This window comes from Sminthopsis crassicaudata, chromosome 2 (assembly GCF_048593235.1).
Source record: "Sminthopsis crassicaudata isolate SCR6 chromosome 2, ASM4859323v1, whole genome shotgun sequence".
NCBI classification, from domain to species: domain Eukaryota; kingdom Metazoa; phylum Chordata; class Mammalia; order Dasyuromorphia; family Dasyuridae; genus Sminthopsis; species Sminthopsis crassicaudata.
The window spans coordinates 575,600,824-575,614,840 of NC_133618.1; the positions used below are offsets into that span (position 1 = coordinate 575,600,824).

Consider the following 14,017-nt stretch of genomic DNA (forward strand, 5'->3'; position numbering starts at 1 on the left):
CTTGCTATTTTACATGCCTATCATTGCCTCTCAGGATAACTGGAAGTTAAACAGGCAGGAAACAAAGGCTAAGCCAGAGTCCTGAGCTAGAAAAGTCTCTTTGGAGAAAGTATTGGTCTCAAGATGCAGAATGAAACATATATTTCTGGACATGGCAAATACAGGAATTTATTTTGTTTGATTGTACATATCGGTTACAAGGGTTTGTTTTAAAGAGAGAGGATGTAAATTTTTATTTAAAAATAATTAAATATTTTTAAAAGGAAAAGGCTCCTCAGTATTCTGAGTGTTCAGAATAGGAAGATCAGCTTTGAAAAGTTGTCTATAAAGAATTTCCCCTCTCTCTGAGTGCCAGAGTAGAACTGAACAAAACCCCAGTGAGCAGCCACTATAAATCTCTATGACACTGTTTCCTTCCTCCTGCTTCCTTCTTCTGTATATTCCAGCTGTTACAGACATGGTATCTTGTACATTTAAACACTCAATAAATATTTGCTTATTGAATGACTGATGGTTGTCTCAGATTGAGCAACAGCTATTCTGCTACCTGGTAGTCTATTGTGGTTCTTCATAAGCAGATATTATCTTTTGTAGAAAAGAACTAGAGGAAGTTGTTATGTTCCAGGGAAGGGGTTGGGGGAAGAGAGCAGAAAGCCTAGTGATATCAGCTAAGGAGATGCAAAGAGCTATTCTCCTACTCTCATGACATTCCTTCTAGCAATTCCACTGATATTCCTCCTCTTTTAACTCCTCTGGTCTCTATAGTTTGAATTGGCAACCTGTTCTATGTTACAGATAGTGCGGTGTAGATTTGGAGTTAGGAAGATCTGAGTTCAAATCTTTTTGGAAACATTTACTAACTATATAATCCTGGGTAAGTCACTTAATCTATCTGAGCCTCAGTTTCCACATCTGAAAAATGGTACCCACCACCCAGAGCTCGTGAGTATCAAATAGTATAAATTATGTAAAAGCACCATACAAATGCTAGCTGCTAGATCATTGTCACCATCATTATTATTATTATGCATCTTCTCCCTTTTCTCACTTACAAAAGCCAGAGTATCCAGCCATATCTCAGACAGGTCAACAGGACAAGAATGTTAAACTCTGGGTTTGCAAAAGAACTAGCTCCACCAGAGTCTGTAATGAGCATCCAAATTTGACTCTAGTTTTTCCTGAAAGCCAGTGGGCAGGAGGGAGGGGGGGAGTTTGTCTTGGCAGGCAGGGCTCAGTCATATCTAACTTAGTCCCAAACACCAACTCTCAGCCCTGTACTCTTGACATGTGACACCATTCGTCAGTTTTTGTACAGAAACTGGTTCCGGTTACATCTGAACTTCTGCAGCGCCAAGGTCAATACTACTGATCCTGTCAAATGGGAAACATAGTGGACTTTTTCTTGAATGTCCTTGTTGCCCATAATCTGCTCCTTTATTCTGTTTTCAGGGGAAAATATGTCCCTAGAGAATCCTGTAACGGTGGTATTGTCTCCTGTATAGTCCACCTGGTCTCCGAGGTCAAAAATGGGCACAATTCCAGAGTCAAAATAGGTAGTCTAATTCAATGTCCAACCTGATTTCCTTTTGAAAAATTACTCCAGAATCGGGGGAGGAAGGGATCTTTTTTTGAAAGGCCTCATGCCTCTATGTCTGTATGTGTTTGTGTTGTGTCTATCTATTTCTAGCTGTAGGTTTTTCCATCTGCATATGTACTCCTGTGTTCTTCAGACTTTTCCCTAAGCTTAATATGATTGGTTTTGCTTAAAAGATGGAGGATCATGAGGAGAGAGAAACAAAAAGCCTGGTCAGTAAATCCTTTCTCTCACCTCCCTTCCATATTAAACAAGACTGATTGTTTCTAACAGAGTAATCCATTGATTACCAAAAGGGAACCCCAGTCCTGGCTCCTCATCACGCCATCAGCTAAGAGCTGCTATTATTCTTAATCCTAAATTTTGCCCCAGCCTCTCAAAGCAGCTCTGGGAGCATCCCGGATCTATCTGTTTTTCCTTGAGAAGCCTCCCAGACAAAACAGAAGCAGCATAACAAGCAGGCTATACTTCCCCTTGAGAAACTAATAAAAAAGCAAAGTCTAGTCCCCAAACATTTGGATGTCCATTCCCTTTGTTATAACCTGATTCATTCCTTCCCCCATTAGCTGCAGTGCCTTCATCCCTCTCCTCTTTCCATTCACTAAAAACTGACTCCTCCAAAATTACTCCTTTACCTTCAGTGTGAATAGCAGTCACTGCCGTCCCCTCCCCTTCCCCACTTTTATTCTGCCCTCCTTTCTCCCCCTCCCCCCACCTCTAGAAGTTTTATCTCTGTGGAATGAAGAGCTTTGACTCTTGACAAAAGGAATTTAAGGCACCAAGCTCCAGGCCTACCCTGAAATTATTTTAAAGCAAGCACCCTATCCCACCCCCACCCTGTCTCATTCTCTCCGCGATGGACTTATTTTCTCTGAGAACTAATGGCCTATACTGGGATCTATCTGGGGGCCCCTCGGATTCCTTCTGGGATCCTAGGGCTGACTACAGCAGATTCCGAGAGTTGGCTCTTTTAGAGTCCCCGAAGTCCTCAAAATCCCTCAATGGAATAGGATACTTCAGTATTTCCCCCCTCGCTCGGTTCCCTCCCTTTCCCTCCCCGAATCTCTTGGGCTAAAATCAGACTAGGGGCCTTCCAGCCTTCTGGCGGGTCACCACAAGCCCCAGCTCTGCCCCCCGGGGCCGCAACACCTAACAAATTTCCATTTTGCCTCCTCTCTTTCTTTCTTTTGCCCTTTCCCCGGGGGAAGAGGGATGCAGTAGTTACCCTCCATCTCGTCGCCCTCACCGGTCCCCTCCCTCTCCCAGTCCCTCCTTTAAGCATAGCCCCTATCCCACCCAGCATCCAAACGCTCTCCAGGAGCAAATTATCCCTTCCCCCTCTTCCCAGTCCGACAAACCCCACCCTGCCCTCCAGTGACAGAGGATTCTCTCCTCGGGACCCTTCCCTGCTCCCTCTCCTCAGTTCAATCCCCGCTCCTCCTTCCCCCACTACCCTGCGCCCAAAGGCCTCGGCTCGCACCTGATTTCGGGCCTCACGCTGAGTAGGTAGTTGCGACTGGCCGGGCTGGGAGTCCACACAGGCCCGTCGTCCTCGCCGTCCGTGCCTCCCCCTCCCCGGAGGCCGGAGCTCCACACACGGCTCGGAGGCCTGTGGGACCCCATCGCGGCTCCTAGACGGCTCTGTCTCCGACTCTAGCTCCGACTCCCGAGGGCTCTCTCGTCTCTCTGCCTTGCCTTGCCCTGCCCTGCCCTGCCCCGCCCTGCCCAGTGCCTGTGCCTGCGCCCGCAGCCCCTGTCCAGTCCCTGTCCCGCTCCGGACCGGCCAAGTGACGCTCTTACCCCTATTTATAGCCCCGTGGGCTCCCGTCACCTGCCGCTGTCCCTCCCCCTCTCGTCCCCAGGCCGGGCCCCGCGTAAAAATGACCCGAGCTGCACAGAGAAATCTCAGCTTAGGGATCTGGGGTGCCTCCACTAAGCAACAACCCCGGGAGACAGATCCTAGAATGGGGTGCCAAATCACCCCCACCCCTTTCCTCCTTTCACTATCACTGTCTCTTCCCTCCACTCTTCCTCAGCTCACTTCCCTATGCTCACACTTACCCCATTCTGTATATCCCTACTACCCTCCTCCCCCAGCAACCAAGGACCGATAAAGATCCTAAGGATGCATCCTTTTTTCCATTCGAGCTTTGGTTAGAATACTACCTACTCTTTAACTCAATTGGGCTAATTAATTTCATGTGGTCCTGCCTTGTTTCTTAGCACTCCAACTATGTCAAAAGCTCTTAAGTGTCTGAAATCTTGTCCCAAGTAATTTCCCTTAAAACCCAGTACAGATTTCTTGAAATAAATATGGCATGAATGAGCTCAGCTAACTACCGGATGCGTTAGGAAAGGAGTTATCTCCTTTCCCAGAAAATCTCTCTATTCAGTCATCCATCCAACATTTATTGAATATATGCTATATTACATTAAGGTGGGTAGGAGGTTGAGAGAAGCAGAAATACAAGCTACGAAGCTCTCAAGAAGCTCACAATCCAGATGTGAAAAATAAGTTATATTTTTATAGTGCTATGAGGTTTGCAAAATCACTTTTTTCACAGAAGCCCTGTAAGATAGGTAATATAATTATCCCTATTTTATAGATAAGGACATTAAAGAATAGTCACACAGCTACTTAAGTGACTAGCCAGTATTTGAATCCAGGTTTCCTATACTCTTCCAATATTTTTGCTACTGGACCAAGGAGATCATTATATACTTCAACAACAATACCATATAATGATCAATTCTGTTGGACGTGGCCCTCTTCAACAATGAGATGAACCAAATCAGTTCCAATAGAGCAGTAATGAACTGAACCAGCTACACCCAGCGAAAGAACTCTGGGAGATGAATATGAACCACTACATAGAATTCCCAATCCCCCTATTTTTATTTCCTTCACAGGCTAATTGTACACTATTTCAAAGTCCGATTCTTTTTGTACAGCAAAACAACTGTTTGGACATGTATACATATATTGTATTTAATTTATACTTTAACATATGTAACATGTATTGGTCAACCTGCCATCTGGGGGAGGTGGTGGGGGGGAAGGAGGGGAAAAATTGGAACAAAAGGCTTGGCAATTGTCAATGTCTTAAATTACCCATGCATATATCTTGTAAATAAAAAGGTATAATTTTAAAAAATAAAATAAAATTTTAAAAAATACTTTTGCTACCTTCAAAGGGAAATAAAGTAAGCTAGCATACAAATAACTATAATACATAATAGTGTCATACGAATGACTCAAATAAAGGACTAGAAATTCAGAGGAGGGAGAGAATATTTTTAACTGGGGGGAATCAAGGAAGACCATATAAGAGTTGGAATTTGAATTGGGCCTTGAAGAATGGAAAAATTTTCTACAAATAAAAAGTGTGGAAGGGAGACAGTTCAAAAATATTCCTGGTGAAGCAATAGACAGAATGAGAAAAGAGTCAGGAATGCACAAAGTGGATTCAGGGAGGCAATTGATGATATAATATGGCAGGAGCATGGCACTCCGGTTGTAGTGGTGTGATGAGCATTTGGGAAGGAGAGTTGGGGACAGAGTACCTGACAGGTAAAATCATTTGATCTTTATCCTGTAGTCAAGGGGAAGCCATTGGAGACTTTTGAAAACTATATGAGCAAGGAAGTAATTTAAATTCTAGAAACAGTGACTTAAAATTCTATAATAGTAAATATTCTGTAATGTTATTAGATATTTTAACCCTTTAAAATTACTAAATAAAATTTAAAAAATAAAAACTTCTCCTCCAAAAGACTCCAAAGCAGTGCTTTAAGAGTAATCTGGTGATAGTTTGTTGGATGGATTAGAATAGAAAAAGGGAAAAAGTTAAGAAGCCACCACAACAGTCCCAGAATGAATGAATGAATGCATATTGAACACTTACAATGTACAAAGCACTTTTCTTTTTTTTTTATTATAGCTTTTTATTTACAAGATATATGTATGGATAATTTTTCAGCATTGACAATTGCAAAGCCTTTTGTTCCAATTTTTCCCTTCCTTCCCCCACTCCCTCCCTCAGATGGCAGGTTGACCAAAGCATGTTAAATATGTTAAAGTATAAGTTAAATACAATATATGTATACGTGTCCATACAGTTATTTTGCAAAACACTTTTCTAAGCACAAAGAAAACAATCCCAGCTCTCAAAGGGCTCACAGATGGAAAGGCCCAGTGGTCTGTAGAACACTGTGGCAAAATCTGTAGTAATACATCTTCTTTAATGTAATTTCCATTGATAAAATCCTGTCTGTTCTGATGTTGTGCCATATGATAGGGTTAAGGATTGTCTTTTCTCAGGCTTCCATAGCTTTGGCTATTGAGAATGTAGAGTTCCTCAGAAGCATTTGCCAGATCACATCTCTACCAGAATTGCTTCCCAGTAACAAGAATGGCTTCCAGGCCTAAACTGCAAGTAAGAACAGTAGTTCAGAGCTGTTGCTAATCCTAAAGCTTCTTTTCTATCAGTGGCAGTTGTTCTGAGTGTCTAGTTGTGGTGAACTAGAGCCTCATCCCCTTGGATTTCTCCCTTCACTTCTGGTTACAGGACCCAACCTGGAAGCAGAGCTGGGCATCTGGATGGGAGGTTATTACTTCTCCCAGGAGCTCTTGGGCTCAGAAATTTGGTATGTTTCTTTTGAGGATATAAGAGGAAGTCAGGGTCAAGGTGATTCAGGGAATTAGAAAGTAGGACTAGCTGGCCCAGTGGATAGAGCACTCTGGAATCATCCCTGGAGTCAGAAAAACCTGAATTCAGATGGAGGAAAGGGCAAATCATTGCAGTATCTATCTCTGCTAAGAAAACCTCATGTGAGGACACAGTCAGACCTGATTGAATAAACTAAGTTTTCATTTACTTCCAGAGGAAATCCAAGCAGATTATAAATATAAGGAAAAACCTAAGAGGGAATGAATTGCTATTATAGCTAGCTCCTAGAGAACAGACATGGGGCTGGGTCAAGGCATAAGTAAAAGGGTCAGCCTTGGAAATGCTGGGAGATATTGCCTCCAAGAAAGGAGAGAATAAATGAAGAGGCAGATATATGCTGAGGTTGGATAGGGCCAATCAGAGTGCTCCAAGGTTTCATATTTTCTCAGGAAAGCAAAACTTAAAGGAGAAGCAGCTTGAAGAGAGCTAAGGTTTGAATCACTATCCATCCTTGAGAATGTGCTAGGAAATCAATAAGAGTTGAATAATAGGACAGTTAAGCTGAAGTTGTGTCCAAGTGAAATTAAATGGTATGAATTGATAGAAAACTAAATCAATACAGTTCTTTATTTATTTTATTGTATATTTCTCCAGGAATGCGTTTTAACTGAGAAATAGAAACAGTAGATAACATGGTTAGTCAGATCAAAAGAATTCACCCAAGCAAGAATTTGTTTAGTACCTACTATGGACAAAGCATTGGGCTAGGCACTGGGGATATTAAAAAAAAAAAAAAAGGAAATAAAGAAAGAAAAGAGAGAAAAAGGAACTTATGAAATATATTTAGACCTGGAAACACCCTTGCCTATTCATTTCACAGATGAGGAAATAGAGAACTGGAGGACTGTAACTTACCCAAGATTACACAGGCAGATAGCAAAAGTGGAAAAGGTAAGATTTAAACTTATATCCTGAAAAAGCTTTGAACAAAATACAACACTCATTCTTATTTAAAAAAAAAACCTACAGAGCATAGGAATAAATGGGGCTTCTCTTTAAAAACAAACAAAAAAAAATAGTATCTATCTAAAACCATCAATAAACATTATATGTAATGGAATGCCTTCCCAATAAGATTAGGGATGAAACAAGAATGCCCATTATCACCACCATTATTCAGTATTATAATAGAAATGTTAGCTATTGAAATAACAGAAGAAAAAGAAATGGAATTAGAATAGTCAATGAGATGCAGATGATGTGATGGTATACTTAGAGAACTCTAGTGAATCAATTAAAAATCTAAATTAATTAACAGTCACAGGATGTAAAATAAACCTGCATAAATCATCAGCATTTCTACATATTACCAATAAAGCCCAGCAGCAAGAGGGGGGAAAAAGAGAAATTTAATTTAATATAAATGTAGATAATGTAAAATATTTGGGAGAATAGTTGCCAAGAAAAACTCAGAAATTATATAAATACAAATATAAAACATTTTTCACACCAGTAAAGTGAGATCTACACAATTGGAAAACTATCAATTGCTCATGGGTAGACTAAGCATTTAATATAATAAAAATGACAATTTTTATTAAAATTAACTTATTCAGTGCCATATCCATCAAACTACCAAAAACTACTTTATGGAGTTAGAAAGATTAATAACAAAATTCATCTGGATGAACAAAAAGTTAATACTATCAAGGGAATTAATGAAAAAAAAATTGCAAAGGAAGGTGGCCTAGGTGTAAAAGAGTTAAAACTATATTATAAAGCAGAAATCATCAAAACTATTTGATATTGGCTAAGAAATGAAGTGGTGGATCAGTGGAATAGATTAGGTACACAAGACAGTACTGAATGATTACAGTAATCTATTGTTCAAAAAAAAATTCTAGCTTCTGGGATAAGAACTCACTATTTGACAAATATTTCTTGGGAAAACTGGAAAACAGTATTTCACAAACTAAGCAAAGAAACATCTCATACCACATAAGGTCAAAATGGATAAATGATTTAAACAGAAAGAGTAATAGTATAAGCAAATTAGGAGAATAAGAAATAATTTCCTATCAGACCAATGGAGAAAGGAAGAATTTATGATCAAACAAGAAATAAAGAACATTATGAAAAGCAAAATGGATAATTTTGATTACCTTAAAGTTAAAAGTTTTTGCATAAACAAAACCAACACTACCAAGATTACAAGGAAATCTGAAAGATGAGAAATAATTTTATAGTAAATATTTCTGATAAAGACTACATTTCTTAATATATAGAGAACTGAGTCAAATGTATAAGAATACTAGTCATTCACTAATTGATAAATGATCAAAGTATATGAATAGGCACTTTTCAGATGAAGAAATTAATGCTACCTCTAATCATATGAAAAAAATGCTCTGAATCACTATTGATTAGAGAAATGCAAATTAAAGCAACTCTGAAGTACTACCTCACACACATATTGACTAATATGACAGAAAGGGAAAATAATAAATGTTGGAGAAGATATGGGGAAATTGGTACACTAATTCTTTGTTGGTAGAGTTGTGAACTGATCCAACTATTTTGGAAAACAATTTGGAACTATGCCCAAAAGACAATCAAATCCTGCATATCCTATGATCCAGTAATACCACTACTAGGTCTGAATTCCAAAGAGATCATAAAAAAGGGAAAAGGACCACACATACAAAAATATTTATAACAGCTCTTTATATGATGGCAAAGAATTAGAAATTTTAGGGATAACCAAAATGGAGAATGGGGATGTGCACTGGCGAATATCTGAACAAGTTGTGGCAAATGAATGTAATATAATACTATTGTGCTATAAGAAATAGTAAACATCTTTTCAACAATGAATTTTTCAGGCCAATTCCAATAGAGTTGTGATGGAGAGAGCCATCTGCATCAAGAGAGGGGACTATGGGAACCAAATGTAGATTACAACGTAGCATTTTCACCTTTGTGATTGTTATTGTTGTTTGTATGCTTGGTTTTTTTTCCTACCTTTTTTTCTTTTGATTTGATTTCTTTGTGCAGCATGATAAATGTGGAAATATGTTTGGAAGAATTGCACATATGTAACCTATATTGGATTACTTGTTATCTAGGGGAGGAAAGAGAGGGGAAAGGAGGGAGAAAAATATGGAATACAAGGTTTTGCAAGGGTGAATGTTGAAAACTATCTTTGCATGTATTTTGAAGAATAAAAAGCTATTATATATTAAAAATATGATGAGCAGGCAAATTTCAAAAAAATTAGAAGAAATTTACTGAGTAAAATGAGCAGAGCCAGGTAAACACTATATACAGTAACAACAACATTGTATGATGATCAACTATGATAGACTTAGCTCCTCTCAGCAATAGAGGGATCAAAGACAATTCCAAAAAATTCATTATGGAAAATGCCATCCACTATAATGGGTCAGAACTCTGGAGAAAGGTGTTAACTCAGTGGAATTATTAAGACAATGGTTATCTAGTTTAGCATAGTGAATAATAGTTCTCTAATTCCGTATGATCTTACAACAAATAATGGTTCCCTAGTGATATAATGATTGATTTATACTCAGTATGATGAATTGATTTAATTGCAATAGATATAAACTGGAGACAAACTCAGCCACGGGAGAAGACTTGATCAGCCTCCTGGTGGCTCTCCTCCATTATATGTAATGGAATAAGCTAGAAGCCTTCCTAATAAGATTAGGGATGAAACAAGAATGCCCATTATCACCACCATTATTCAGTCTTGTACTAGAAATGTTAGCTATAGCAATAACAGAAGAAAAAGAAATGGAATTAGAATAGTCAATGAGATGCAGATGATGTGATGGTATACTTAGAGAACTCTAGTGGATCAATTAAAAATCTACTTAAATTAATTAACAGTCACAGGACATAAAATAAACCTACATAAATCATCAGCATTTCTACATATTACCTCCTGCATTCCTCCACTGAAACCAAAGCCCATCTGAAGGTCCCCCAGAAAGCTAGGCCAGCCCCAGGCAAAGGAGACAGACTGTGAAGGAGACAATAAAGACTTTGGACTTTATCCCTGACTATTCTAGTGGTGATTATTCTTCTGAAAACAAGGCTGGTCCTGAGACCTCCAGAAAGCTAACCAGAACATTACAATCCACATCCAGAGAAAGAAAGAATTATGGAATATGAAAGCAGATCAAAGCATATTATTTTCACTTTTTTTGTGGCTTTTTCCTTTTATTCTGTTTCTTCTTTCACAACATGACTAATATGAAAATATGATTAACATGATTGCACATGTCTAACCTATATCAGATGGCTTGCTATCATGAGGAGGGGTAAGGGGAGAATGGATGTAGAGATGGATAAAAAAAATAGATAAAAATTCAAAATTTTATTAAAAAGTAAATGTTGAAAACTATTTTAAACATATGATTTGAAAAAAAAAAAAAGCCCTCAAACCTATCCTTCTATTTCAAATGTGACCTATTTAGGGGCAACTTGACCCTGGAGTCATGAGTTCAAATTTAGCTTCAGATACTGTGGACCCTGAGCAAGTTGCTTAACCCTGACTACCTTCAAAAAATCTGATCTACTTAGGAATTGTTATTTTTTATTTTTGTTTTTATTTTGTTTTTATTTATTTTAATTGTTTTATTTTTATTCTCTTGTCTCTACCTTTCATTTCTCCCCATATATCACACACATTTATCGCTTCTACATCATGACTTTCCCCATTGCAGTTTCAATATATTGAGGGTTGGCATAAGAAATTAAAGGGGAGTTTGGAGAAAGTTTTGCAGAAACCAAAGATACTAGAAGGCCAACACAGGAAAACTATCTTTTATTTAGCATTGACGTACATAAAATTTATGACCAAATATTTAACTGAAATTATACAATAAAGCATAAAAAAAATGTAAACATTGTAAAAAAAAAAAAAAAGAAAGAAAGAAAGAAAGAAAGAAAAAGAAAAAAATCAGACTTCTCTGGTACAAAGGAAGGACCAAAAATTTTTACTTAGATTATCCTCACCCTTAAATTGAGGGTAAGGATAATGGTACTTGTAATCACATTTGAGTAAGAAGAATAAAAGAACAGTAAGAAAAGGATGGCAGGGGAAGGGGAAACTCTTTTCAAATTGAAAACTACCTCATTTAAGCTTCTGTATGTGATACATCAGATGTAGAATAAAAGTTCCTTAAAGGAAGGGATTTGTTTTATTTTTATTTTTGTATGACCAGTTTCTAGCATAATGTCTGTCACACAATAGGTACAAAATAAGTATTGATTGGTGAAAAATGGCAAAGAATCAGAAAACCGTACAACCTCCTCCAAACCTCCACAAAGCTCTAGAAAATGTGCCACCCCTAATTTCAATTGAGAAATCTTAGAAAAAAGTGAAAGCGAGAGATTTTCCCAGCCCAAGTTCTTTTAGGGAAACAAAGATTTGCAGATATTGAGGATGGACTGTGGCCAGGAACATGTCACCCATGGAATGAGCCAGTACCTGAGACTGTGTACCTAGGAAGGAAAGGTAAAGAAAGGAAAAGATTCAGGGTACTGCTGAACAAATGCAGGACAGGAGACCTGCCTCCTCTGTTGTCTATTGCTCAGTTCTGGATCACAGATCCAAGGTGGGCTGAGAAAGGGACTTACACCTGTGAGTGGTCATAGTCATGGACCCTGACTACAAATTCAGAAACAAATAGTAGCTGAGCAGAGCAGAAGCTCAGTTCTAGCTTCCAGATCAGGCTGAAGTCCTCAGTGGAATAGTCAGATCAAGAATTCCAAACCAAAATAGAGCTTACAATTCAGTTGCTCTGAACACACAGAGCACTTGATGGACTAATAGGAGCTGAGCACATCATCAGGGTTTATTAAGTTCCTCCTTTCTGCCAGGCACCATACAGAGCACTTTCTCATTTGATCTTCACAACAACCCTGGAAGATAGGCAGCTTATTAGCCCCATTTTAATAGAAAAGAAAATTAAAGCAGGCAGAGGTTGATTGAGACTTGTTCAGGGTGTTAGTAAGTGTGTAAGGCTAGATTTGAACTCAGGTTTTCCTGACAATCAGCCTCCCTCTCTATCCACTGTGCCCTAGCTATCATTACTAGGTTTATGCCCCAAGTAGATTAAAGAAATAGGGAAAATATCCATATGTACAAAAATATTTGTTGCAGTTTTTTTTTCCCAAAGGCAAAAATTAAAAGCTAAAGGGTGTCCAACAATTGGGGAATGGTTGAGCAATTCATGGTACATGGATGTGATAGAATACTGTTGTGCAGAAGAAATGTAGAAGAGGAGAGGTTACAGAGAAACTTAGAAAAACTTGAATGAAATGATGAGAATAAAATAAACAGAACCAGGAGAACAATTTATATAACAGTACTGTAAAGATGGAAATTTGTGAAAAACTCAGGAGCTTTGATCAATACAATAACCAACTACAATTCCCAAAGACTCATGATGAAACATGCTATCATTCTCCAGAGAGAGAGGTGCTGGACTCATACTGCAGTTTTAAGTACACACACACACACACACACACACACACACACACACACACACATCATGGCTAATGAGGAAATTTGTTTTGCTTGACTATATGTTTGTAGCAGATTTGGTTTTTCTTACTTTCTCCAAGTGGGGCAAAAGGCAGATAGAAAGACAGAATTCAGAACTGAAATAATATAAATTGAATTTAAAGAAAAAGAATATTTCTAGTATTATAAACTTAAAATAGAGACCAGAAATTTTTTTGCAGAACTAATGATAGAGAATCAATAGGAGTGTCCAATCCAGTCCCAAAGGTTCTATCTAGTCATTGCACAATTCCAGTGTCTATCATTAGTGATGTCATATTGAACTGGACAGAATTATTCAAATAATAATCCATCCTAATTGCCCTAAGGTTTCCTCTCTCTTAGTCTCTTTTGTCTTGACCTATATAATAACAAGACATATCCTGGTGTTTAATGACAGAAGTTCAAATTCCTGCTGATCACTATTCCCTCTCATGAATAAGTTCTTACCTGGACTTATCTACTTATCACCTGCTGGCCCCGTAGCTAGCTAGAGTATAAGATCTAGATTCAGAAAGACAAGCCTGGAATCAGATATTTAATGTGCATATATGTTACCTTAGCCAAGTCACTGAATCTTGCAAAACTGGAGATAATAGCTCTATTTTTAGGAGTTGGTGTAAAAATCAAATGAGATAATATTTGCAAAGTGTTTTGCTAATCTTAAAGCTATATATAAATGCTAACTATCATCATCATTATTATACTCCCCTTTTGTAGTATATTCCATCCCCAGGGTGAGATGTGCACTTGGTCCTTAGCTGACCCTGTCCCCATTTCCCATTGTTCTTGTACTGTGGCAAAGAAGCCTGTGTTTCTGGGAATAAGGAACTGCAAGTTTCTATGGCAATGGGTTGGTGACCCCTTGGGAAAATGTCTGACTTGATCACAAAAAGCCCCAGTAAGTGGATACCATCTTTTAACAGCAAGAGAAGTTGTTGCTGATTCTTGCCTGAGCAGAGACCTCTGGGATTTAAGAATTAACAAGTGATTCGCCATAGCCTGATTCCTCATATAATCCTCCTGCCCTAATTCTGCTCATGGTCCTGTTCCAAATGTAGTTTCTTTTCTGAAAAAAAAAAAAAAAAAAAAAAAAAAAGAATCAGAAATCACACATTTCAGAATTGATAAGAATCTCAGAAGTCATCTTCTACAAGCAAC

General features: G+C 38.2%; 1 protein-coding gene across 1 annotated transcript in view; it reads right to left on the reverse strand.

The window, feature by feature from the left end:
• Positions 1-3,375, reverse strand: part of ALPK3 (alpha kinase 3) — a 43,179-nt gene extending 39,804 nt beyond the window's left edge. Inside the window, exon 1 of the mRNA XM_074295309.1 lies at positions 3,075-3,375. Coding sequence (XP_074151410.1) covers positions 3,075-3,217 — 143 coding nt within the window. The 5' untranslated portion in view covers positions 3,218-3,375. The remainder of the gene's footprint in view (positions 1-3,074) is intronic.
• Between the last annotated feature and the right edge of the window lie 10,642 nt (positions 3,376-14,017).